General features: G+C 44.7%; 1 protein-coding gene across 1 annotated transcript in view; it reads left to right on the forward strand.

Moving 5' to 3' along the window:
- Grhl2 (grainyhead like transcription factor 2) overlaps positions 1-27609 on the forward strand; it is a 134403-nt gene that overhangs the window by 20141 nt on the left and 86653 nt on the right. Inside the window, exons 2-3 of the mRNA XM_036208413.1 lie at positions 21175-21370; positions 26894-26961. Of these exons, the coding sequence (XP_036064306.1) occupies positions 21175-21370; positions 26894-26961 (264 nt within the window). The remainder of the gene's footprint in view (positions 1-21174; positions 21371-26893; positions 26962-27609) is intronic.

Raw genomic sequence — 27609 nt, forward strand, 5'->3', positions numbered from 1 at the left:
TATGGATGATAGATATTTCAACAGGAATTTGGGGGACACAAATGTTACTGAAATTATTAATGATTTTTTTCTTATCTCCCCCCACCCTTTTTTTTGATGCTAGGGAAATGCTCTACTACTGAGTGACATCTTAGTCTTATTATTAGTGTTTAGTGATATTCACAAACCTCAATTTTTTGAGCATTCTTTTATAATCATGGTATATTATTGTTTTTTAAATAATAGTTTTATATCATCAATTTGGGGTAATTAATTATTTTTATTTGTTCTATTTGTTTATTTATTTGGAAAGGAGTGTATCCCTGGCTAGCCTGGAACTCACTATTTAGACCACCAGACATCTACCTGACTCTCACCCAAACACTGGTATTATAATCCTTTTTGTTTGTTTTTTTTCCAGACAAGTTTTCTCTGTGTAGCTCTGGCTGTTCTTGAACTCATTCTGTAGATCATGGTAGCCTCAAATTCAGAGATCCGTCTGCCTCTGCCTCCCAAGTACTGGTATTAGAGGCATGTATCACCACTGCCCAGTTGGATTATAATTCTTTAAAACTTTTATTTATTTTTATTGTGTGTGTATGACAATCTTGACTGCCAGTATGTCTATGTGCTACTTGTGTGCAGTGCCTGAGAAGGCCATAAGAGGGCGTTGGACCCTTGGAACTGGAGTTGTAAGCAGTTGTGTGGGTTCTGGGAATCCAATCTAAGTCCTCTGGAAGAGCAACCAATACTCTTACCTGCTGAACCATCTCTGTAGCCCCAGGGATACTTTTAAACTCCGAGAATGTTTTTTTCTTCTTAATTTTGATGTTAAATGTTGTGTGTGATCATGCCGGGCGGTGGTGGCACACGCCTTTAATCCCAGCACTCGAGAGGCAGAGGCAGGTGGATCTCTGAATTCGAGTCCAGCCTGGCCTATAGACAGGCACCAAAACTACACAGAGAAACCCTGTCTGGGAAAAAAAAAAAAAAATCTGCTTTCTGGGGGTTGGGGATTTAGCTCAGTTGGTAGAGCGCTTGCCTAGCAAGCGCAAGGCCAGGGGTTCGATCCTCAGCTGCCCCCTCCAAAAAATGGTGTGTGTGTGTGTGTGTGTGTGTGTGTGTGTGTGTGTGTGTGTGTTCCTTCCTGGGGATGGAATCCAGAATGTCGCATATACCAGGCAAGTCCTTTAGCACTAAGACATCTTCAGCCTGATGCACAGATTTGGCTGATGGTTTTATGTCTCTATTCATCCCATCTCCACTAGTGGGACCTTGAGTAGTTATTTTCTGTGCTTCAAGTTATAAAAAGGACAGGAGTGAGGGTTCTTGGCTCTCACATTGGGGTTGAGAAGAGGAGTGAGGACTCTTGTCTCTCACACCTGGGTTTCGATGTGCAGCTGTAATGCCTGGGTGTGGCAGACAGTGGATATAGCAGTGACTATAACTGCTCTTCATTGCTAGGTGTGTTCATGGTTCCTTCGCTGCATTTTGCTGTCTGTGGTAGGCCGGTTGGTTAGAGTGAATTGGAAACAGTCTGCGTTTTCTGCTCTGTAGCTAGTCATACACAGTTGGAGTTATCTACTCCATGTTGGTTGCTGGAGCCTAGGAAAGTCCTTGATTGACCTTTCACTTTCTTCTACGCTTCCTTTGTCTGCTCAGACTACAGATGGACAGCAGTCTTAGTGCTTGCGGTTTTCACGAAGTCACCAGGTCCAAGTCCTTATGACTTCTCACCCTTCATCAGATTTAACTCTTTCTTTCCCAGGTCAACCCTTACCTATCTATACACCCATACATAAGGCCATGCTTAAATACCCACCCAGGACAATCCATTCCTGCCTCTGTGGACATTTTACTAGGAAAACTGGGTCATAGATTGTCTTACACAGTAACTCTCGTGGACAGGACTGGAAGTTACGGGTTATACCAAGGCATGCTTGTTGCAGTTTATACACGTTTTATTACAGACACACCAGGAACCAGACACCCAGGTGAGATTAAACATGCAAAGATTTCATTAGGGAAGCCCTGTGAGGCCATGCAGGGAATGAGCTGGGAAAAGCCTCAGACCCTCAGGGACTGGGTCTCTGAGTGCCGGAAGGGAGATGGCATGGATCAGTCTTTCAGCTCGGGGGGTCTGAGAAAGGTTCTCAAAGTTTAGTGCTCAACTTCCTGCCATCTGGGAGGGTGGGGGAGGGTGGGGGTAGGAGGGTGGGGTGGGGTGGGGTGGGGTGGGTGGGAGGGTGTTAGCCACTTCAGTTCCTGGTTTGGAACAGTCCCTAGCAGGCCTGGTCCCTGTGTGGCTCCTCTCCCCTCATGGGAAGCTTCGAGCTGCTTGCTCTCCAGTACCTGCCACAAAGTCCTTTCGACCAGAGTAAGGATCAACTTGGTAAGGTGCGCCTCGGTGCTGTGGACTGCTGAGTGGCCAGGTTTCTGCCCTCAGCGGCCATGTCGCCTTCCTCTCCCTCCCCTTCCTAACTCTCTTCCCCCCACCCCCCCACCCTGCCTTCCTCCTCACTTTCTTTCACCCCTCCTGTCTTCACACCCTTTCTCATCTCCCCCAGTTCTTTGTTTGTTTGTTTTTGAGACAGGGCTTCTCTGTGTTAACAGCCCTGGCTGTCCTGGAACTCTCTTTGTAGCCCAGGCTGTCCCCCAGTTCTTCAGATGTGCATAGTGGACATACAAGTGTGGATGGGATGTGTGTGAGGGATTGTCTTCACCAAATTCAGGTGTGAATCAAAATCCTGTTTGTTTGCTTTTTTGTTTTGTTTTGTTTTGTTTTCCAAGACAGAGCTCCTCTGTATAACAGCCCTGGCTGTCCTGGAACTTACTTTCTAGACCAGGCTGTCCTCGAACTCACAAAGATCCTCCTGCCTCCATCTCTCAAGTGCTGTAATTAAAGGTGTGTGCCACCACAGCCTGGTTGGCACAATATTTTCTTAAAATACAGTTAACGTTAATTTTTTTTAAAATGTTTGTATGTGCTAGGCAGTGGTGGTGCACACTTTTAAAATCTGCACTTGGGAGGCAGAGGCAGGGGAATCTCTGTGAGTTCAAGGCCAATCTGGTCTGCCAGCAAGTTCCAGGTCAGCCTGGGCTACACAGAGAAACCTTACCTGGAAAAGCAACAACAAAAACAAACAGTATGTATGTGTGACATATGTGTATACATATTTATAGTGTATGTGTGTGTGTGTACATGCATGAGCACACACATGGTTCAAGTTTGGAGGTCAGAGCACCTCCATATGGGTTGTGAGCACTGAGCTCAGGTTGCCAGGCTTCTCTGCAAGTGTCCTTACCTGCTGAGCTATGTCACAGGCCCCAGATGATTTTATTTTTGTTCGAAGAAATGTATTTCGTGTAGCATGTGAAATAACACTAAGAATGAATCTGAAGAGCGGCGGTTTGGGTCAGTTTCTGCTGCTCAGGGCTCGCACAGCACAGCGCCCGTGCTTCACTCTCTGGCCTCTCTCCATCTCAGTTCACCCTCATGCGCTGTCAGTTCCCAAGCTGTGGAGTTTAGGTTTTTCCAGCCCTGTGGGCACACTGTTTTCTGCCCTTCCGCCAGCGGAGGCCAGTTTGCATGTTCTTTCAACACCAGTTTACACCAGCACTTGTGAAGGAGTGGCAATATGTGGAACCTTGGCTTTGTGGGTCTTTGGAGAATGTTCCATATCGAGTCCATTCCAAGTCTTCAGGAAAGCAACCTCTTGAGGGCAATGGGTGCTCGTGCGTGCGTGCGTGCGTGCCTCTGTGGCCTTACTTGGCTATGGAGTCCCGAAATCCCTGCTTCCTCTGGGGACCGTTTCTTGGGTCTTTGCATTTCTCATTTCCTATGTCAGGTGTCTCAGTCACTAGTGTGAGAAGAAAAGATCCCTTTGGGCAAAATGCCTTGAAATTTCAAGTAGAGCTTTCAACCACCTTCTCCCCTCTGCCGTTCCCCCAAAAGATTTTTGCTGTTTAGTGTATTTTCCTGCCAAGGGTCTTAATTGCAATTACCTTCTGTAGCAGTGAGGGCTCTCCTAGGATCAGAGCTCATGTAATTTATTTATCAAAGGAGAGTCATCAGATTGCTTACACATAGAATCTGGGGCGTCCCACGTGGGTCATCTGCAGTCTAGAGGGCCAGGAGCAGAGGGGGCCCTGGAATCAGAGCTGCTATGTCTGCAGGGTCTCTTCACTGAAGGACGCAGGCTCATCCCTGCAATCTCGTGGCTTGTTCAAGCAGCACTTCCCCCTGAACCTCCTTGTCAACTTTCCTCCATGATGGAGGCACACACAGCAGCTTCACCTGTCCTTGGTGCTCACCGGCTGCACTGGATATGAGTTCTCCACTATTGAATCACGCCCCCAGAAGTGGTCCCTACAGTTCCCCAATCACTTGGTAGGCTCTACCTCACCTCTGGCCTCTTCTCGTGTGTGTGTGTGTGTGTGTGTGTGTGTGTGTGTGTGTGTAACGCCCCATCAACACATCGAGTCACTGCTAGCCAGTAACAGCAGATCATTCTCCAGTCTTCTCCACTCTTCTCCAAGACTGGAATGACCCCCGAGTCTTCTGGCCTTTGCTAACAGTGGGGGCTTACTGAGAGGCGTTGCAAGCAGCTCTCCGACCCTCTGTGGGCTGGCTCCAGCCGCAAGGACTCTGCAGTATTTATTGATTTCGCTGGCTCCTTTCCTTTGCTGTGGCCGCATCTGTGGGGATGCGTGACATGGGACTGTTTACTTTCATTGTGCAGTTGGTAAACTCGGGAGATGAGCTCTAGTTTTTGTTTTTGTTTAAGACAGGTCTCACTGAGTAGCTCCCACTGGCTTAAATAATTATTCCTAAATCCAACAGCACAGTAAAGATTATCCACATATTCTCTATTTTTGTGTCTTTGTGGTTGAATATGAAACTGAACTAAACATGACTATGGTTTATTATAATGAATTCGAGCATCAGTTTAACTTAAATAAGTTAATACACAAGTGGAAGAAACCCTTCAACTCCCAAGTCCAGTGTCATTTACTGCAAAATTCCTTTCCTGCCTCTCCCTCCTCCCCTCCCCTCTCCCTTCTCTTTATCTGTTGTGCCCAAGAGAAAGATACCCGGAACTCACTTGTGCTTTTTGGACAGTTCCTTAGGAGGGCTATCTACATTTTCATGAGGCAAGCCAAAGTGTTTACTGTGTTATTTCTGTCACTTTTGTTTGGGCTTAATTAAATTTGTTTATTTTTGTTGTTTTAAGGAATGTGCCAAGGCCCAGGAAGTATTCCAGGCTAGCACTGTGCTGCAGAGCTTTTCCTGCGCCCCTGGGCCCACATTTGCTATGCAATAAAGTGTCTTATTTTATAGAAAGGACACCTCCAAAATCTGTGTTTCGGGGTGATCTCTGTGTGGACTTCCTGCTCCTTCCTGTGTAGCATGTTAAAGATGGAGGCTGATTCCAGTGTGTTTGCCAGAGGATCTATTAATTTTGAATAACCCACTTGTTCTGTGAGATTGTGAATTGACTAAGACAGTACAAAAACAGTGAGGGTTAAGATTTGTATCTGAGTAACTAGAGACTAAAACATCAAATTTGAGATAAAGAAAATTAGCACAGAATCTTCAGGGAGACCCTGCGAAAATGATTTTTTTCATTACGTAGAAAATAATCCTGAATTTATCATTTCTGGCTCTTTTCAGTAGCTCTCTTGTTAGTTTCTTTAATTTTTCCTCCATTTTACATTACGATAAGACCACATGAATGAATGAATGAATGAATGAATGAGGGAATGAATGAGGGAATGGATGAATGAGTGTTGCCAGGAAGGTTTTCCTAGTGACAGGCACTTTGTCTGGATGGCTTACTTAGCCCTCACACCTAGACCAGCTCTGTAGAAGTCTAGTGAACTTTGCTCAGTGGACGGGTGGACTCAGGGCTGAGATTTTCATGAAGTTGCACATGATCTGCATCCTACTCTCATGGAGGCTGGTACGTTTGCACCTCAGTCAGCCAGCTCCATGGGCTTTTCCCACAATCTCGTCAATAAGTATTTCAGTGTCAACAAAAATAACTGTGGTACCAGGAAAATGCTATGATCTCTCTGGACCTCACTTTCTCTATCTGTAAGATGAGAGGTTTTGAGGCAGGAGGTGGCAAATCTCTGAGTTCAAGGCCAGCCTGGTGTGTAGAGTGAGTTCCAGGACAGCCAGGGCTATCAAAAAACAAACAAACAAACAAACATTTTAAATCATAGTAGCTGGGTATGAAGGTGCATATCTTTAATCCCAGCAGAAGCAGGAGAATCTCTGAGTTTGAGGCAATTTTTTCACATTAGATTTTAATCCCTTGATCCACAAATCCAGGTGTAGACATAAAGAACATCATGGCCGACATGGGTTGCTGGTTTCACCTTTGATTTTATTTTACACAGGGAAACCCTGTCTTGAGCCCTCTTTCCCCAAAGTTAAAATGTTTTTCATTTATTTATTTGTTTACTGTGTGCCACAGCGCTTGAGTGGCGCTCTGAGAACAATCTGCAGGAGGGATGCTGGGGCATCTATCAGTCTTGACAGCCAATGCCTTTAACTGCTGAGCCATCTTGCTGGACAGTCTGCATGTAGGCCAAGGGAGGAGGAGGGTGTTCAGCCTGCCATGGGGGACTGTCTGACTCCCCAGGAAGAGACCAGGTTTCCGGGTGGAGCAGGGGAAGGACGGCCAGGATGCCTCCTGCTGTATAAAAGGCCGGCTTTGCCTCCAATGCTGCAGCGACAGATCACGGTTCTATCCCAAAGCTCTTGAGTTTATGTTTGTGTTCTCACCGACTTTTCACTGCACTGCTTGTTATACCCTCTGCAGCAGCCGCCGTCACCAGCTCTGTCCCATTTGACCTTTCCCTTTGTTTCAAGAACTCTGCCCCATCCCTGGGCTGAGGCAGTCACTTGGAGCTGTCTCCTTTTCCGGTAAGGGAATCCTGTGGATAGTCACCTTTTTTCTACAAGTGCTCCTGCTAGAGACGCTTATGACAGCTTTCAATTTACACGAGGCAGCTGGTAATACTCTTTATTAGTTTACTAGTGTGTCTGTCTCCCCTGCTTGATGATTTGGTTATCTTTGCCAGTTTGTTCTTCTCTCTCTCTCTCTCTCTCTCTCTCTCTCTCTCTCTCTCTCTCTCTCTCTCCTTCCTTATTTCTTTCCTTTTGTTTTTTTGAGACCAGGTTTCTCTCTGTAACCCTGATTGACCTGGAATTTGCTCTGTAGATCATCAGGCTGGCCTTGAACCTCGCCTGCCTCTGCCTCCCAAGTGCTGGGATTAAAGGTGAGTATCACCATGCCAGCTGGAGATTCACTTTTTTTTTCTCTGTGTAGCCCTGGCTGTCCTGGAGCTCATTGTAGACCAGGCTGACCTTGAACTTGGACATCTTCCTGCCGGTGCCTCCCAAGTGCTGGGATTAAAGGTGTGCACCACCACTGCCTGTCGAGATTCACTTTCTTAAAGTTAATATTCTTTTAGGTCAGATTCCCTGCCACTTTTTGGCTGTGTAGAAGGCTGGGTTCTCTGAAACTGGACACTGAGACAGACTTCAGGGTGCAACGAGCTCCTTCTCCTCCTCCTCTTCTTCTTGACAAGGTCTTTCTTGTATAACAGCCCTGGCTGTCCTGGAACTCTGTCAACCAGGCTGGTCTCAGACTCACATAGATTAGCCTGCCTCTGCCTCCAGAGTGCTGGGATTGTTAAAGCGGTGCAGCTCGGCAATTTGTTAGTTTTCTTTGCCATTTCATCAGTCTTAAACTATTATAAAAGAAATTATAATTAACGTGTGCATGTGTGTGCATGTGGGTGTATATGTCACAATGTATCTGTGTGGTGATGAGGGCAGCTTTGTGGGGGTAACTGAGTCTTTCCTACCATGGAGAATTTAGGGCTTGAACCCAGTTTGCCAGGCTTGCTTGCCAGGTGTCTTTACCTATGGAGCCATCTCACTGGCCCCTAAATAGCCCTTTCTTACACGTTTTTACTTCATTAATTTCTTTTTTATACATAATAATTGTATGCATTGATTTCTTTGTTTATGTCCATTGTTTTTATTAATTTTTCTGGTTTCCTTCCCCCTAACATGTTACATGCTTAGCTCTTTAACCTTTAGCCCTTATTCATTTCCATCTTAAGCATGTAGCACTCTGAAACAGTTAAGTTTTAGTCCTGGAAGGACAGCCATGTGGCACCATGTCCTGCCTTCTCCATTGGCTTCCCAAAGCACTGGTTCAAATCCTTTTAACCCACTAATGATTGAAGACTGGTGTGTTTGAGTTCATGTTTATGTGGATTTCATTGGTATCTGTCATATTAGAAGATGGGCTGGATATAGCTTGGCGTAGAGTGGAAGTCTAACATACTCAACCACAGCACCCCACAAGACTAAAATGTTGGAATGAAATTGAAGACATTATGGATGAATGAATTAAAATAATAACTACAAATCCACTGCATGTTAAAGAAACATTGTCTAAAATAAAAACAACTAGCTTTTCTGAAACATATTAACTAGTGAGAAGAGTAACATTTCATGGTTTTCCAATTCTCTTCCAAGTGTCTGTTTTACCAGGCTGGCCTCCTATCTGTGTCTGCATTATGTCTGTTGAAAACATTGCTTTGCTTAGGTGTCATACCTACAGTTGAAAAAGGAAATTCTGTATATACATATATTTTTTCTTATCACCCCAAATTCAGCAGGTAGTGTGTGAAAGTTTAATACAATGCAGAGAAGGAATCTGCAGTGAACTCTGCTCAGTGAGGCCCTTAGGCCTGACCTGTGCCCTGACTGGATCTCTCACCTGCCTGAGGTTTGAAACACTCTTCACCGGCAGCTAATACTAACCAATTCAGATCATCCAAATGTGAACCTTTTTCCTGACATTCCAGCAAAAAATCACATGCATTACCATTTTCATAGATCTCACTAGGAAATATGTAAATATTATGAAGTTTTTCCTTAGTGGAGTTTTAAATTTTGCTCAGAAACTCCAATGTGATCATTTTTAACAAATGCTGCCAATTCTGTTTCTTGAAGTGAGAGACTTACATTTGATTTGTATTGTAGAAAACATTGCTCAGATTCTTAAGTCCAAAGACGTAGCTGCCCAATTTGTCATTCCTTCACTTCAAAATACATTTAAAAAATTACACTCATGGACTGGGCAGTGGTGGTGCACACCTGTAATCCCAGCACTCGGGAGGCAGAGCCAGGTGGATCTCTGTGAGTTCGAGGCCAGCCTGGGCTACAGAGCGAGATCCAAGACAGGCACCAAAACTACACAGAGAAACCCTGTCTCAAAAACAAAAACAAATAAACAAACAAAATTACACTCACTTCACTTTTATTTGAGGTTAGGTTTAAGAGTCATTTCTTCATGGATGAATTATATTTCCATGGTGAGAAACAAGTTCAATGAATTTCATATTGTTCTGGCTCACTTGTCTCTGATATATTGACTTTGTTTCCTGTAGCTGGAGTTTTCTCTTTGGGTCCCGCCAAGCCCTGGCAGTCTGACAGCCCACTTATAAAATAAACACACAGATGCTTATATTATTTAAACTGTTTGGCCTAATGGCTCAGGCTTCTTGCCAACTGTTCTTCTATCTTAAATTAACCTATTTCTATTAATCTATAAGTAGCCACGTGGCTTGTGGATTACCAGTACCTTACATCTTCCTTGTCATGGCAGCGGCTGGCAGTGTCTCTCTGCCTCAGCCTTCCACTTCCCAGAATTCTCTTCTCTGCTTGTCCTGCCTATACTTCCTGCCTGGCTACTGGCCAATCAGTGTTTTATTTATTAACCAATCAGAGCAACACATTTGACATACAGAACATCCCACAGCACTTCCCTTTTTCTTTTTTTCAAAAAGGAAGGTTTTAACTTTCACATAGTTTAGGTTTAGAGAAAGAGTGAGCCAATTTCATCTCCAAAGCCAGCTTGGTATATTTGGGAATTTGGGTGAAGATTCTTTTCCTACTTCCTGCTGGAGGGGTGCACTATATTTTATGGGGACACAAAGAAAATTTAGGATTATGGAGTAGTCCCTGAAGGTGTATTGTCTGACCCAGTTGCATTGAAACCATTCTGGATGTTGGATCATTTGGGTCATGATGTCATTGGACACCTTTACCTTTCAGGTGGTCTTGGCTGGTCAAACCTGATGTATCTTAATCTGTAACAAATCCACAGCCTCTGGCTTTCTGTGGAAACAAAAGCAGAGCCTCCTTTCCAAAGCAACATATCCTTTGATCCAAATTTTGAAGTCAAGGTATCTTTAAAATATACAGATTGGTTTAACTCCGCTGCCTTTACAATCAAATATCTCTCTTCAGTTAAGAATTCCAAAGACAACATAATCCAGGTTCTCTGTGTAATATCCATCTTTATGTGGCTTATTTTTATACTACCTTTACTATCTCTTTAAAGACTTTATTTTTTAAAACTATGTATTTCTTTATATAACTGTATATATTCCTTTTTTTTCTCTTTCAAGCCTACGTATATTTTACACACATTATAAACTATTCCATCTGAATCTGTCTTATTGTGAACCTATTGCTTTAAACTGCAGCATTTCTAAGTTTGAAATGGCCTCTGTGGCTGCTGGCTCCACCCACCTCAGCTTCTCAACATGGTGGTGGCACAGTTTACCGCCAGCTCTGGGTCTGGAGCCATGTGCACCATCAACTATCAGAAGCAATTCTATCAAAGCATCATGTAGCCCAGAAACTTTTTTTTTTTTTTTTTTTTTTTTGGTACTAGCAAAGGCTAAATCCACCACGCAGCATAATGTGCCACTTGCAGACACCTTATTCCCGCCACACTGCAGGTCAAGTGCACATCAGGAACCCACCAATTTGAGAGAGACAACTAGGAAGCTGTTTTTAGCTCTGTTTTGAATTGCTTATTAAATATTCTCAGGTTTAAGGTGGAAGCTCGAGCCGTTGGGCGCCATTTGTAGCTAGAGTTTTCTCTCTGGGTCCTGCCAAGCCCCGGCAGTCTGACAGGCCACTTAAACACACAGACACTTATATTATTTAAACTCTTTGGCCTAATAGCTCAGGATTCTAGCTATCTAGTTCTTACATCTTAAATTACCCATTTCTATTAATCTATACTTTGGTTTCCTATCCATACATGTCTTTTTTTTACGCTTTGGATCAAGATTATTCTTTATCTTTTTTCCTCTTTTGAGCCAGGCTCTCACTATGTAGCTCTGGCTGTCTCAAACTTAGTATGTAAATCAGGCTGGCCTGGAACTCTCAGCAATCCACCTGCCTCTGTCTCTCGAGTTCTGAGAATCAAGATGTGCACCACCATGTCCTTGAATTGTTCTTTCAAAAAGAACAGATGAACAGAACAACTTTTCAGTCCCTTCGAGATGACAGGCCCCTGTTTTCCTTCTATGTAGCTGGTCTTTCCCTGTGTTCAGTATTCCCTGGTCAAATCCCTTGTCTTGTCTTGTCGTTTAGGAAGATGGCCCCTTCTCTTTCTCCCCCTCCCCAACCATCTCCTTCTCTTCTCTCTCCAGTTTGTTTTTGTTTTCTTTTTGGAAGGTGGTCCATGGAGGGCAACACTTATCTCTATCTCGGACAGAGAAGCTGACGTTTGAGGCCTGTTTTTATGTCCTGTTGGACAGTTGTTTTTGTTTTTTTGTTTTTTTCTGAGACAGCGTTTGTCTGTGTAGCTTTGGTGAGATCCTGTCGTGGATCTCACTCTGTAGACCAGGCTGGCCTTGAACTCACAGAGATCCGCCTGCCTCTGCCTCCCGAGTGCTGGGATTACAGGTGTGCACCACCACTGCCCAGTTTATGTAGCGTTTTTTAAATTTGGATTTTGATGTTGAAATTTCACTTGGATGTGGACAGAAGTGTTTGTTGAATTGCTTTTTTTAACATGCCTTTTTTCTCTCAAGACTTAAATTTTTCCTTAGCTAAAGGACATTTTCTTCTGTTATTTTAAATTCTTTTTCTCCATTGCTTTCTTCTATACCTCTTAAAATTTTTTTTTGCATTTCCATATATTTATTATATATTATTTGTGTGTGGGAGTGAATTCTTGTGTACCCGTGAGCCCACAGCATGCACATGGATGTCAGAGGACAGCCTGTGGGAGTTGCTTCTCTCCCACCTAGTGGACCTGGACATTGAACTCAGGCCATGGGGTTTGGTGTCAAGTGCCTTTACCCACTGAGCCACCTCACCATCCTGGTGACACTTGGCTTACTCGGCATACCTCTTAACTATGTGGTGATTTTTTTTGTTCTAAAACTGGGTAGCGTCTAGGGAAATAGCTCAGTAGTACACACAGCGTGAATGAAGCCCTAAGGTTCAGTCCTCAGCAAAACCAGGCAAAATGCCTTGGATAACTCCCTCTCTTGATGCCAGTACATAAATATTTTTTCTTGCTGGTATTTCCCTTCAGCGCTCATGCAAGAATTCATTTTTATTTTAAAAATAATGCACCGTTACACCGTTCCTCTTGTTCTGGTGATTCTTTTCTGTATGTATCATGTCCGTTCCCCCCACCCCCCCCCCCCCTTCTCCATGTGGCTCTGGTCATCCTGAAACTGGCTCTATTGACCAGGCTGGCAGAGGGGTGTTTGTGTGTGTGTGTGTGTGTGTGTGTGTGTGTGTGTGTGTGTGTGCGCGCGCGCGCGTGTGTGTTATTTTTCTTACTAGCTAGTGTATACAGAATTTTCTTTTAATGGTATTTATTTATTTATTTGTTTTTTGAGAGGTTTCTCTGTGTAATCCTGGCTGTCCTGGAACTCACTTTGTAGACCAGGCTGACCTCGAACATACTGAGTTCCTCCTGCCTCTGCCTCCTGAGTGCTAGGATTAAAGGCGTCGGCCACCACCGCTCGGCTTAACAGTATTTCTATGTTCAAAATTATTTTTCTTCTAAGTAAGCTGTTTTGTTCATGTTGGGGTTTCTCTCTCATTCAGGCAAGGTTTCCTTAAATACCCAATTTTCTTAGATCGCATATTAAAATTGGTGGTTCAGTGTGGTGGTGCATGCTTTTAATCACAGGCTGAGGCAGGCAGGTGGATCGCTATGCGTTCAAGGCTTGGTCTACATAATGAGTTCTAGGCCAGGAATTATGTAGCGAGACCCCATTTTTCTTTAAAAAAAAAAAAAAAAAAAAAGGAAGAGGAGGAGGAGGGGAACTGATAGTCTCAGGCGATTGTTAGCAGAGTTGAGCTCATTTTCCCCAAAGTGAGTGAGCAGGATGAGCCACTGCTGCAGGCCTCTCTAGCACATACCCAAGTGCAGCCCGCAGGGAAAGCTGGGGTCCAACACTTCGTCATTTTTCTGTGTTTCTGCTTGAACCTTCTTCTTTCCATCACAGTAGTGTGTAGACAGCTTTGCAGCGCTCTGACACAATACCTGACATAATGACGGGAGAGGAAGGATTATGATTCTTTTTTATTTTTTTGCTCATACTTTCAGATGTATCCAGCCATCATGGCTGTGGTGGAGAAGGTCAGCTCAGGTTTATTCCACCTGAACCCCCACCTACATGGCTTGGCAATGCCACGTTCAGAGCTGGTCTCCTCCACTGCTAGCCCTCCCCTGAAATGTGCTGGGTGGCACCCTGCAGGCCTTACTAGTCCCCTAGGTGCTTCCCAACCTAATCAAGTGAAAACTGAGAGTATTCGCCATAGGCCGGGTGGTGGTGGCAGATTTCTTGATTCGAGGCCAGCCTGGTCTACAAAGTGAGTTCCAGGACAGCCAGGACTGTTATACAGAGAAACCCTGTTTACAAAAACAATTAAACAAACAAACAAATTACCTATCATAAATACTTTGCACTCACCGTAGGCATGTTGCCAGCCTTCTGTCTCTCTCCGGTTCTGTGGCCACTTATTTAGAAGTGGTTGTCTCTAATCCCTCTGGGTGCACAGTGGTCATGCATCCTGAAGATTCTGAAGGCTTGTGGGGAACAGGTCTTGCGGTGTATTCATTTGTCCTGCGACAGAGTTGAGGTTGAGCTTCTCACCTCTGGCTTCTCCTGAATTGCCGTCTCCTCTGCTCTGTGTCCTCTGGAAGCATATGGACAAGTCTCTTTTCTGTGCTACTTATGAACATACAAGTGAACTCACAAAGGGTCTGGAAATGGAAACCTGCCCTATAGGCTACCAAGTTCTTGTTTGTTGTGTTTTCTACAAGGGCTCTGAGCACTGAAGGTGCCTCAGAAGAATCCTCTCCCCTTTTCCTGCAAAGCTGACTTGGTTACAAAACAATTCTTTCCTGTAAGACTTAGTTTGGGTTGCTCTCTAAATATAACTTTGCCCTTAGCTCTCAATTCTTTAATTTTATTTCCATCATCTAACTATTTTATTTGTTAACATTTGGCCTCTAGTTATGACAAACTAAAGATGAATAAGCCATTTCCTCACGTAATATAAGTAAGTATACGTTGGGCTGGGGATATAGTTGAGGGATAAAGTGTTTGCTTACGGTGCACAGCCCTGGATTTATTCTCCAGCCCTGCCAAAAACCAGACAGAAAACGCTCACAAAAACCGTATTCTTTCTCTGATGTACTGTAGAATGTTCCAGGACTTTGGAACATTCCACAAATAATTTAGATAAATTATTTCTTTCTCCTTTTGTACACTCTCTTTATTACTCTTAATTTATATACTTTTTCAATTGTTTACCTAAAAATAAAATCACCTTTGTTTCTTTTTTGTTGTTGTCTTTTTTTTAAAGATTGGCTCTCTCCATGTAGCCCAGGCTGGCCTGGAACTCTCTGTAGCTCAGGCTGGCCTGGAACTCAGAGATCCTCCTGCCTCTTCTTCCCAAGTGCTGGAATTAAAGGCATGCGCCGCCACACCCAGCTAAGAAATTGCCTTCTAATAATAGCATTGAGCCAAGTACAGGCAACCGTACTCCCGAGGCCTTGAGTGAGCCCCACATTGCCGGCTGCAAGACCTCTGGCAAACCTGGTGATTCATCTGTATGAAGAGCATGGGATCTGAGTCTGACTTCATGTTTTGGGGGGAGGGTTATTTGGAAATATGTAATTTAATTTATGTAAGGTGATCAGAATACTGCCTTGGTTGAATAGAATGGCCCCCATAGGCTCAGGTATTTGAATGCTTAGTCACCAGGGAGTGGAACCCTTTGATAGGATTAGAAGAATTAGGAGGTGTTGCCTTGTTGGAGGAAGTGTGTCACTGGGGGGTGGGCTTTGAGTTTTCAAAAGCCCAAGCCAGCACAGCTTCCTCTCTCTGCCTACGGATCAGGATGTTTCCGCTCCGCTATAGTGTCTGCCGGCATGCTGCCATGCTCCCTGCCATGATGCTAATGGACTGACCTCCGAAACAGTAAGCAATGCCCCAATTAAATGCTTTCCTTTATAAGACTTTTCATGGCACTCATGGAGTGCCTTGCATGAAGGACCCCATGACCGGTCTGGCAACATTACCAAAAACTGGTCTAAAAATGAAAAAGTAAATAGACGTGAAAGTCCTTTATAACTGTTGCGAGTATGTTAGATTTTGGCACACACACACACACACACACACACACACACACACACACACACACACACTTCTCAGGTTACTGTCCTAACAGTATCCCCACTTAAAACATCCTCTCCTCATCCTTGTCCTTCCCTTTCCCACGTGACATCTTTCTGTTCCCTGCTGCTCCTGGCTTTGCTTTAGCCTTATCCTTTAACCCTTTCAGCACTGGATGGTTAGGAGGAGGACTGAGCCAGAGTGTGGTAGCACATACTCTAATCAGTGGGTTTGTAGATCTGAGGAATTTCCTAAAGGAGGGAAGCTTTCTTTTGGTAAACGTCTTCAGTTCAGTTTGGCCCTACTGCTGTGGGCCTGTGGAGGAGCTGAAGGTCAGGGCCAGGGACACACATGTAAAAAACAAAACAAAACAAACCCTCACCTCTCGGAGGCTGGGAAGCGGGGGAGACCGAGGACCAGATAATCTCTTTCCACTGGATTTCATCTCCTACACCTGAGGACAATTTACTTGAATGGTTCTGGCTCAGGTTGTCACCTGGGTCTCAGCTGAGTGAGTCTGAATTGCGGCTGGAGAATTACGGTTATTGGCAGTCCTTGGTCCCCCACTGGTCAGGGATTCAGTTTTTTACTACGATAGGGCAGTTTTTCTCCGCCAGAGCTAATGAATAAATAAAGGAATGGCAGGAAGATGGACTCAGGATTGTTTTATAAAAGTGAGGAACTCGTTTTTGCCGTATGCTGCTGCTCGTATGAACTGATCCTGGCGCAGTGTGGGAGGGACTCGTAAAGGTGTGAGTTGTAGGAGTCAAGGATGGAGGAGGGAGGGAGGGAGGGAGGGAGGGAGGGAGGGAGGGAATGTGCGCTAAGGCTTAATTCTCCATATTAAGCAATTAGAGGGCACAAATTCTGACCAACTGGGACTAGATAATGAGAATAAATATCATTTGGAGGGGTTTGGACCTGATCAAGGCATCAGTACGGACTCATACTACATTCTAGAAAATGGTGTTCCATGAAGATTATTTCACCTGATTCTCACCGAGGAGGGAAGTGCTGGGGAGATTAATGAGAATGTCGTGGAGGGCTAAGATGGAAGAAGTCATGATGGGTCTGGTGACTGACTTAAAATGGACATGTGATTTCTTTCTTTATTTTTTATTTATTCCCTACTCAACCTCATATATATTGTATTTATTTCTAGAATTGCCATTTAGCTATTTGTTTAAGACAGAGTCTCTTGCAGTCCAAGGTGACCTTGAACTCCTGATCCTCCTGACTACCTCCTGTGTGGTGAGATTAGAGGTGTAAACTGGGCATTTCCTCCTGTGTTTCTCTGCTCAGATTTCCCAGCCATTCACTCCATCCTTTCCTCCTCCTCTTCCTCCTCCTCCTCCTCCTCCTCCTCCTCCTCCTCCTCCTCCTCCACCTCCTCCTCCTTCTTCTTCATTACAAATTGCTGCTTCAGATCTCAGGACCTGTGACTTTAGAGATGAAGATGTTAGGGGCTAAGTGTCCTGAGCCCCTTAACGTGAGCCTTCCCTTCCTAACTCGCTCCAAGGCAGCGGGAGGCTGGCCCTGGCAGGAGGTCCAGAGTCTGGGAGCTGGCTCCTTTCCCCCTGCAGCCAGTGACTCAGTTCTCAGCCCTGCTGCCTGTCCTGTGTGCACAGAAGAATGTAGTGAGCCACAGGAACCAAAATCAGGTGTGGGTGGCCTGAATGTTGCTGTGAATGTTCCAAGCTCGGCTACATTTTTTTCCTCAAAGAAGAACTCAGACGTTACTTTCTTTCACATCTGCTCAGAGAGTGCAAGCCCGGCAGTGGTGGCCACGCCTTTGTTCCAGCCCTCTAGGGAGGCAGAGGCAGGCGGAGCTCTGAGTTCAAGGCTAGCCTGGAACTGGATGGCCAGGGCTGAAGAAAAATCCTGTAAGAATTGACTGATACAGAATTAGAATTGCCTTTCCCAGTGTATGGTGATAAAACTTTAGATAAACCTTTAGAAGGTATTTCTTTTTTCTTTTTTGTTTTGTTTTGTTTTTTCAAGATAGGGTTTCTCTGTGTAGCTTTGCCCCTTTCCTGGAACTCGCTTTGTAGACCAGGTTGGCCTCGAACTCATAGAGATCTGCCTGCCTCTGCCTCCCAAGTGCTGGGATTAAAGGCATGAGCCTCCACCGCCTGGCTTAGAAGGTATTTCTTAGTACACACACACACACACACACACACACACACACACACACACACACACGAACATTTCTAGCTGGTCTACTCACTTTTCTTTGTAGTAGTAAGTACATTTTTCTTCTCAGCATATCAGAGAGATGATCCTATTTTTATCATTCTACAGTATTCTGTGCCAGAAAGACCATGATATCCGAAGAATAAAACTTGGCATTGCACAGTTAAAGGGGAGAAGATAACAGGCCCTTGTGTTATCAAAAAAAATGTGATATTCTAGATTTTTTCCCCTCTTTGTCATGCAAGGACTCACTAACAGCTCCCTCCTAGGGGAGACATTGGTTAAGTCCCTAAGTCTCCAGAGCTGAACCAGGAAGAGCTGGAGTTGCCAGGAAGGAGGAAGATTCAAGAAAAATCTGTGCAGTGACAGGCCACCACTTCCTGCTCAGTGTTTAGAAAGAGCCAGCGTTAGCCACGCCCTCTTCTGCTCAGCAGGACATGCTCTTCTCAGACACAGCGCACAGTATATTCCTCTTAAGGGCAGGCTGTTGCAAACATGACTTTCCAGGATCTTTCTTAGGACGACACAGAAGCAATACACACCCGAAACATGCTTCAAGGCTGAAATTGTGGAATCTTTTTATAAGACTCTGCTCTTCACTGCTTCACCAAGTGACTCTCCCGAGAATGCCTATACTTCAGTTTTCTGGTTCACTTTCTGAGTGAAATGTAGATAAGGGTGACCCCATCAAAGCCGGGACCCCAGTTCTCCTGGCTTCTCCCTCAGGCCTCATTTCTGTTACAGACACTCCAGCCTGCATGGCTAACCCATGCCCATTATCAATCATTTTCTACAAAGTGGGCATGCTATGGCTTTGTTTTTATTTAAGAAAAAGAGAGTTCTTTTCTATTGGACTTTCCAAAAATGAGTATAAACATACTTCTTTTGTTAAAAAAAAAATCACTCTGAATGATGAAATGTACTAGTTTAAATATGTCCTGCCTCTCCCTCTGTTATCAAGGATCATGTGTATCTGCTTGTCAGCTCTGCATTTCCTTCTCACACCCCCGCCCCCTGCAAAGTGGCTGTCCACTTGCAAGGCCTGTGGGTGACGCATCTGTCCTGTTCACCCCTCCATGGTGAGTATCGCCTGTTCTCAGCGAAGCCTGTAGGGCGGCCTGTTCTCGGCGAAGCCTGTAGGGCGGTGAGCGCTAGAGGAGCAGCTCTGGATTCCCTCTACTCATAGTTGCTTTTTTAAACTATTAATACATTATAATCAACTTTAACGAAGCCTGGAAGGCACAGAAACTGAGAGGAACACAGAAGATGGGCTGTGGAGATGCCACTTAACTCTCAGCACAATGCACCCTCCTCAGGACCCAGTTATAAATTATTTCCAGGGCATTACGAGGCAGGCAGGCAGGCATTGCTAACCCCACTTAAGACAGGAGACACTGAAACACAGGTGTCCGCTGGCTTCTCCTTCACTGTGGGCGACTCCGGGTCAGCACACCGCCTAGTCATCAGCAGGCATTTGTTCACTGCAAAGGAGGGAGATGAAGGCCAGGTGGTGGCGGCACATGCCTTTAATCCCAACAGAGGCAGGCCTCTGAATTCAAGGCCAACCTGGTCTACAGAGTGAGATCCAGGACAGCCAGGGCTACGCAGAGAAACCCTGTCTCGAAAAACCAAAAAAGAGATGAACTACTGAACCCCTGTTCTTTGCAGTGGAGTCAATATTCTTTCTCCCTAGTGAGTTCTGTGAGACCACTGTCACGGAGAGCTCCACTCAGGCCGGGAGACTGTTGCGCCCCAGATCCCACCTGATAAATGTTACTTCCCACCTGTGCCACCCTGGTCTCAAATATATTCTAGCAATGCAAATGTCCCTTTTGGACCCCACAGAATGTACAGCACCATGCCAGCACACAAAGGGCCTTTAATGCACTGTCTTTAAAAGTTCACACCGGTCCTCCGTCACAAAGTGAGCCGAGGAACACGGACTGAGCATCACGAGACTGGAAAGGACTGTCTGTTGGAACTTGGTGACCATCAGAAGTTCTTGGTGGTTGACTTTCCATGGATGGTTGTGTTTCTCACACCAGCCACCTATCCATGTCATGTGACTGTGTCAGAGTAGGTGTTGTTGAATACAGTGTCATTGTACCTGCTTTGGGTCCCTTTCAGTGAATTAGAAAAAAGGGCCAAGAAATGAGTGACAGTTTCTCTAGACTGTCACTCGGTACCTTGGGCCCCTCCATGGGGAGCTGCAGAGGACTGTCGTGGTCTTTGGATGTTTGAGTCATTGTTACATTGATTGTGAGACTGTCTTGTAGATTGCTGCTGTACATACACAAGGTTGACCTGGTTAGTACTAATTCACAGGCTGTCTCGGGGAAATTAGTCTCCTCGCTCCTAGTCTAATGCTTCCATATCATCTTAACGTAATAGAATTCTGCAGCAAATGGGATGCATATGTAGGTCCATCTCATCACATTCTCTATAGCTGTTATAAAGTGTGGCCTGTATTAATGCGTTTGCCAAGGAGCTTATGTTGCTGTTCTTATTAAGAGTTTTGGATTGGTCGAGAATTTCCCAGGAATTTCAAGCAAGATCGCATTTGATAAAACATTTTGAATCATTAACCTATTGATTATATGTAACTAATAATGCTTTAAATTAGAATTTAAAGAAAATTGTTCTCTCACAGGCTTCCACTCTAGTGCTCATTAATTAAGAATAATTAAACTACTCAGAATGATTAGATCGAGAAAACCAAGTTTTAAGGAGAGCAACATAAACTAACTAGATATATTACCCTTAAAATACTTGTGTGTGTGTGTGTGTGTGTGAGTGTGAGTGTGAGTGTGAGTGAGTTTACGTGCTTATGTGTGCTGTGTGTGTGTGTGTGTGTGTGTGTGAGTGTGAGTGTGAGTGAGTTTACGTGCTTATGTGTGCTGTGTGTGTGTGTGTGTGTGTGTGTGTGTGTGAGTGTGAGTGAGTTTATGTGCTTATGTGTGCTGCGTGAGTGGAGTTCCTGAGGAAGTTACAGAGTGTCTGATTTTTCTTGGAACTGTGGTTACAGATGGGTGCTGGGAATTGAACCTGGGTCCTCTGGAAGAGCGGTAAACACCCTGAGTCACTGAGCCATTTCTTCAAGCCCACACCACCTTTTAAACACTTGCTACTCTTCATGCACAGTGAAGGTGTAAGTCGAGACAAGTTACAGTGTAGTCCTTTCAGCTATAAGCTCTCTCTCTTTGGTTTTCCGAGACAGGGTTTCTCTGTAGCTTTGCCCCTTTCCTGGAACTCACTCTGTAGACCAGGCTGGCCTCGAACTCACAGAGATCCACCTGGCTCTGCCTCCCAGTGCTGGGATTAAAGGCGTGCACCACCACTGCCCGGCTTAAGCTGTCTTTCTCTAGAGGAATACAAATCAGTGTAACCGTATGCTGTGTATAATATGAGGGGGAAAATGGAAATTTCCTGATAATGAGCCTACGTTTTTTCTGGTTCTTCCAGTAATAAAAGACTAGTGGCCTTAGTGCCCATGCCCAGTGACCCTCCCTTCAATACCCGAAGAGCCTACACCAGTGAGGATGAAGCATGGAAGTCCTACCTGGAGAATCCCCTGACTGCAGCCACCAAGGCTATGATGAGCATTAATGGTGATGAGGACAGTGCTGCCGCCCTTGGCCTTCTCTATGACTACTACAAGGTGGGTCCCGGACCAGCTCCTCCTCCCTCCTCCAGGCCCTCCTTTCATGCATGGCAAGGTGGGCTAGGCTCTTTGTTCTAGGCCAGTGGACTTGGGTGGAATTCTGCTTTTTGTGTCCCCCAGCCCCCACTTCATGAAACTCAACTTTATTCCCACTCAGAAGTTTAAATTAGGGGATACTTATTTCTTTAAAATATGTTTATCTATATATGTATCTGTGTGTTGGGGGGGCAGGGTGTGTGTGGTGTGGTGTGTGTGTGTGTGTGTGTGTGTGTGTGTGTGTGTGTGTGTATGTGTGTGTGTGTGTAGTATGTGTTTCTGGAGAAGCCAGAGGAGGGTGTCAGATCCCCTAGAGCTGGAGTATTACTTATTTCCTTTTTGTAATTTACTTTATGGTTAGGTGCTCTGTTTTTTGTGGCTATTGTTTTTTATTGTTTTGTTTTTTGTTTTTTAGAGACAGGGTTTCTCTGTAGTTTTGGAGCCTGTCCTGGATCTCACTCTGTAGACCAGGTTGGCCTCGAACTCAAAGAGTGCTGGGATTAAAGGCATGCACCACCACCGCTCGATTAGTTATTGTTCAGTGCCAGCATTTACTTGTCTCTAGATTTTTCAGTTGAATAAGAAACATTTGGGTGTCCTAGATGTCTGTCTTTTTTGGGATCATCCAGTGAGTGTGTTTGTGAGGGATGGTCAACAATTCCAGTCCTGACAGTCTCCATTTGTGTTCATTTGAAAAAGTCCTTAAAAGCGAGTGTAACATTAGAAGAGATGCTGCTCAGACATTGGCTTTAGAGTAAGAGCTCCTCAGGAAGTTAAACAAGAAACAATAGTGTGAAGAGTTAGGACCTGCCCCCGAGAACTGCCCCCCTAGAACTGCCCTCCCCCAGAACTGCCCCCCAGAACTGCCCTCTGAGAACTGCCCCCCAGAACTGCCCTCTGAGAACTGCCCCCCAGAACTGCCCTCTGAGAACTGCCCACCCAGAACTGCCCCCGAGACCTGCCCCCCAGAACTGCCCTCTGAGAACTGCCCCCCAGAACTGCCCTCTGAGAACTGCCCTCTGAGAACTGCCCCCCAGAACTGTTGAAGTATAAAAGGACAACAAGGGTCACATTTAGCAAAGAAGGGACACTATTGCTGTTCTGGCTGCAGCTACCTTTAGCTGATGCTGGGAGTTGGCAGCGTGGTGGGAATGCCTTCTTGCCAGTCAGGCACACTGAAGATCTCGTTCTCTGTCCATGGTGGGAAATCAGCTTTGGACAAAACCACCATAAAGAATAATTTGACCTTGGGTCTTTGCTTCCTTTTGCCTCACCTAAGACAGAGCAAGGTGTGAGGGACAGGCATGAGGGATGTACAGGTAGGCCCATCAGGGCATTTTAGCTAGGGACATTATTATCTCAAATAAATACTCATTTATTGTTAGGAAGTGCTAGGTTATCTCACTGGTCTTTTTTTTTTTTTTTTTAAACTTTATTTTGTGTGCATTGGTGTGAAGGTGTCAGGTCCCCTGGAACTGGAGTCTCTGACAGTTGTAAGCTGCCATGTGGTTGCTGGGAATTGAACCTGGGTCCTCTGGAAGAGCAGTCAGTGCTCTTAACCTCTGAGCCATCACTGGTACTTTTGCTGGTCTAGCCTGGCTTCCCCGCTCTTAGCCGGAAAGGATGTGTTGGCAGATACTGATAGCTTGTTCTTGGAGGTTTCAATGCCAGTGTGGCTCATGATGTATCAGGAAGGGCCTTAACTCTGGGGGATGTGGGCTCTGGGAGGGAGGACGCAGTGAAGGGTGGACTTACTCCCGTAGAAAAGAAGCTAAATCTCAAAATGGATTTTGGTAGCTTTGCTTTCCTATTTTCTGTTCCTGATTTTTCTTCATCTTTTTTGGCCAAATAGTGCATTTGAAAAACACAAGAGTAGAGACAGGCATGGTTGGCACACCTTTAATCCCAGCACTCAGAGGCAGTGGCAAGCTGATCCGAGTTCAAGGCCAGCCTGGTTTGCATATAGAATTCCAGCTCAGCCAGAGCCACACAGCGAAATCCTATTTTGGGGAGAGGGGAGAAAAATAAAAACGCAGAAATAGCTCTGAAATCTTCTGGAATGAAAGCATGCTGAAGTTTATAGAGAATAGTGGGGGCAGAGAACTCATTAAATTAGATTGCGTCATTTCCCAGCCTCGACCATACCGAGAACCCCAGGCATTCTTTTTGCTTTCAGTCTGTTGCTCAGAGAGAAATGATAAGCAATTACCCCTTATTGCAGAAAAATAGTCAACATTTGACAGTTTTAACAATTAAAATCTATGGACACATCATTCAAATGTTCCTGTTTTAAGTATTCAGTGGAGGATAGTTTCTTCTTCTGACTTTTATGACCAGTATGACAATAGTTTGAAAAGGCTTTAAATAAATAAATAAATAAATAAATAAATACATTATTATTATTATTATTATTATTATTATTATTATTATTATTACTTTAGTAAATTTATTTAGTGTGTGTTTGAGAGAGAGAAGCGGGGTGGGGAGTGGGGGTCTCCTGCTTGTGGTGCTTTGTGGCATATACCAGGCCAGCTGGCCCTTGAGTTTCTGGCTGCTTAGCCTGGTTCCACCTCCAAATTCACAGTAACAATGCTGGAATTTCAGATGTGTGCCCCTGCGGCCAGCCTTTTATGTGGGTTTGGGATCTCACTCCGGTCACAAGGCTGGTGCTTCACTTCTGCCTTGCCTTACTGTTTCATTCTTTAAAATAGATATTTTAGCTGGGCAGTAGTGCCGCACACCTTTAATCCCAGCACTCGGGAGGCAGAGGCAGGCTGATCTCTGTGAGTTCGAGGCCAGCCTGGGCTACCAAGTGAGTTCCCGGAAAGGCACAAAGCTACACAGGGAAACCCTGCCTAGAAACCCCCCTCCCCCCAAAAAACTTAAAATGTAACTTTGGCCCTCACATTACCACAGGGTCAGAGGATAACTAATAACTGAGTATTGGTAGCTGGATGTTGGAAAATGTCATCTCCTCTTATAGATGTGCAAAAATCATGATTCAAGCTCAAATCTATCTGTAAATATTCTGAGATGTGCTGGAGAGATGGCTCAGAGGTTAAGAGCACTGGCTGCTATTCCAGAGGTCCTGAGTTCAATTCCCAGCAACCACATGGTGGCTCACAACCATCTGTAATTAGATATGGTGTCCTCTTCTGGTCTGCCTGCATACATGCAGGTAGAATATTTGTATACATAATAAATAAATCTTTAAAAAAATATTCTGAGATGCAGGGTAGAGAGTTTGCACAAAACTGACCTTATGCCCAAATCCATATCCTTTTCTTTGTTAAATGACTGTCTCCTAAGGACTCCCAGAGTTATGGTTCCTTACATTTCATGCAAGATTTACTGTCTTTTTGTTTGAAAGATTTAGTGCCTAAGAAAAGAACTAGTTTTTTTGGTTTTGTTTTGTTTTTTTGAGGCAAGTTTCCTCTACATAGCCCTAGCTGTCCTGGAATTCACTTTGTAGACGAGGCTGGCTTCAAATCAACAGAGACCCTCCTGTTTCTGCCTCCCAAGGGCTGGGATTAAAGCGTGCGCCACCACTGCCGGCTAGAGCTAGTTTTACCTCATTTGAGCAGTATGTTGAAATGCTCATGCTGAGGCTTTGCGATTCTCTGCACACTCTCAGCTTATGGGGCTGGAATTATGACAGAGGTAACTGTCCTGTGAGGAAAGATGCACCTGCTGATGAAATAGAATGATTCTCTTTGTTTAAACTATAAACTTTGGAAGTTAAAATGATATTTGCTGTTACATTTTCATAGCTGTAAATGTGACGTATTTTGTCCACTGTGGGCTCTTTCAGAGAATCGTTTATGGGACACGAATGAACAAAGCAAGTCCCTAGGGGCTGGCGGAGCTGTAGACTCATCTGAGACTTCCCACATCTCAGGGTTTTCACCTGTACTGCTAGATGTCGTCGCAGGATTATTGCAATGAAGCCTGTTGGACTGTGCATTTTTATAGCCGGGACAGCCGAGTGAGATTTATCCAAGGTTCCAAACAGTTTGTGTTTCCTGCTGACCCTTACCGTGTAAAGTCTGCAATCTTAAAAGTACTTTTCTTGGAGGTCATTTGAAAGTGGTTCAATTTTTAAAAGGATGCATTTAAATTTAATATTGTTTATTAATTAAACAATACTTTAAAAGACCCTACATTTATACAATATCTTACATGTTAGGCACTCACAATCATGTGGCTGTCTATTCAATTTAAGCGACTTAACAATGGTACCTCCAAAGGCCTTTCCATGCAGTTTAGACATGTCTGAAAACAGCAGATTAAATTAGATGAATACTTAAAAGATGCTTTAACGTGTGTCTCAGTCCATTTGCTGTCTCTGAATACCCCAGATAATTTGTAAAACATGGAAGTTTGTTTTGCTGACTCTGGAGGGTGGGACGTCTAAGAATATAGCACTGGCTACTGGCCAGGGCCTTCTTGCGGCACGGTGACATGGCAGAGGACATCATCCAAGGAGAGAGGCAACAAGTGTACTGACGTCCACAGTAGAAGATGAACGGAGCCCTCACAGCTGGGTTATCTGGGTGGAGCACTGCCCACTCCTGAGCTCTGACTCCACCACAGGCCTTTGAGTTTAGAATGATCAGGAGGTCCAGTTTACAGATGAGGAACGCTGACTGAGTTTGTCTTAGACTTGAGCACGGGTGGTCAGACTCTAGGTTTCCACACTCTGCACCACCTTCATCACCCTCTTCGTTCAGCCATCTCGGCTTGTGGATGTATGTGGCTGAGTGGAAACTGTAGGAATTCCTAGAGGAGTCTAGTAGAGGATACTCCCATCAATGTGTGTGTTCTCAACAGTGATGCTGTTGGCTAAGAAGAACCTCTTCCAGGTTAGCCGCAGACAAATGAACAAGTTCAAAAGCAAATGCAAACAATCTACCAATGCAACCAAATCCAAACCACTTGTTTTTTCACACGTCTGGAGGTGCTGGAGTCTTCCTTCTCTCAGAGTACTTTTCAGTAATGTGTCAGGTGATGTGTTTGCATCATGCTTAGGAATGAGATGGTTAGAAAGACTGGAGGTAAGCTTCCCTGGCAGTGGCTAGGCAGTGTTCCTATTAGATTCTCATTGCCAGACCAGCTGAACTGTCAGATCCCAGTCCAGGAGCTTCCCTAAGCCCTGGTCAGCACCTGGTGTCCAGCTTCAGACAGGAAGCTTACTCCATGTTTCTCAACAGGCTGCTCTCTTTCATGCCCATCTTCACCCACACAAATGGCTCTCTGCCTCACCTGTTCCTAAGACTAGGACACTTAGGATCCTGTGTTTCCTAGGTCAGCTGATTCACAGTTAGCATGAATCTGTAATTGTCACCCCTTTGTCTCTACTTCCCCTCAGGCCACTCACTCTTAACCATTTCCTAACAATAACCTACTTCTTCAGAGAGAAAGTTCCATTTGGTTTCTTTGCTGTGTTGGTTTCAGTAAGTCTGATGGTTCCCTGCTGATTTCCAGGTTCCCCGAGACAAGAGACTTCTGTCTGTGAGCAAAGTGAGTGACAGCCAAGAAGACCAGGATAAAAGGTATGATACGTGTAAGAAAATAGGTTTGCCCCCTAGAAATAACTTCTTTTCTATACTTTTTGAAAAAGAAAACCAGACAATATGACACTTGCCTTTGATCCCAGTGCTTGGGAAGCAGAGGGAAGTGGATCTCTGTGAATTTGAGGCCATATTGAGTTCTAAGACAACCAGGGATACACAGAGATACTCTGTGTCAAAAACTACTTCCCTCTCTCCCCAGTGGCCTGTAGAGAGCCTCAGTGAGCACTTACTGCTCTTGCTCAGGACCTGGGTTCAATTCCTAGCACCCACAGGGTGGGTCACAATCTTCCTAATGCCAGTTTTAGGGGATCTGTTACCCTCTTCTGATCTCTGTGGGTCCCAGACATGCAAGTGGTGCATGCAGATGCATGTAGGCAAAATATTCATACACACGAAATTAGATTACAGCTGTAACTTGAGCTGGAATTTTGTTTCCCAGAAGAGGTAGGGTCAAAAGCCTTGCTTCTTCTGTCTTTTGGGAGTCTGGACCAAAACTTGATCTCTTGCTAGGAAAAGCAAACACATTTTTGCCTGTGCATCCAGAGGGTCATCAGCAAGTCCCCTCAGTCCAAGAGCTAATGAGGAGGTTAAAGGTCAGGAGCTCCAGGTGATTGGCAGTAAGAGCCT

The sequence above is a fragment of the Onychomys torridus genome, chromosome 16, assembly GCF_903995425.1.
Source record: "Onychomys torridus chromosome 16, mOncTor1.1, whole genome shotgun sequence".
In the NCBI taxonomy this organism is placed as follows: Eukaryota; Metazoa; Chordata; class Mammalia; order Rodentia; family Cricetidae; genus Onychomys; species Onychomys torridus.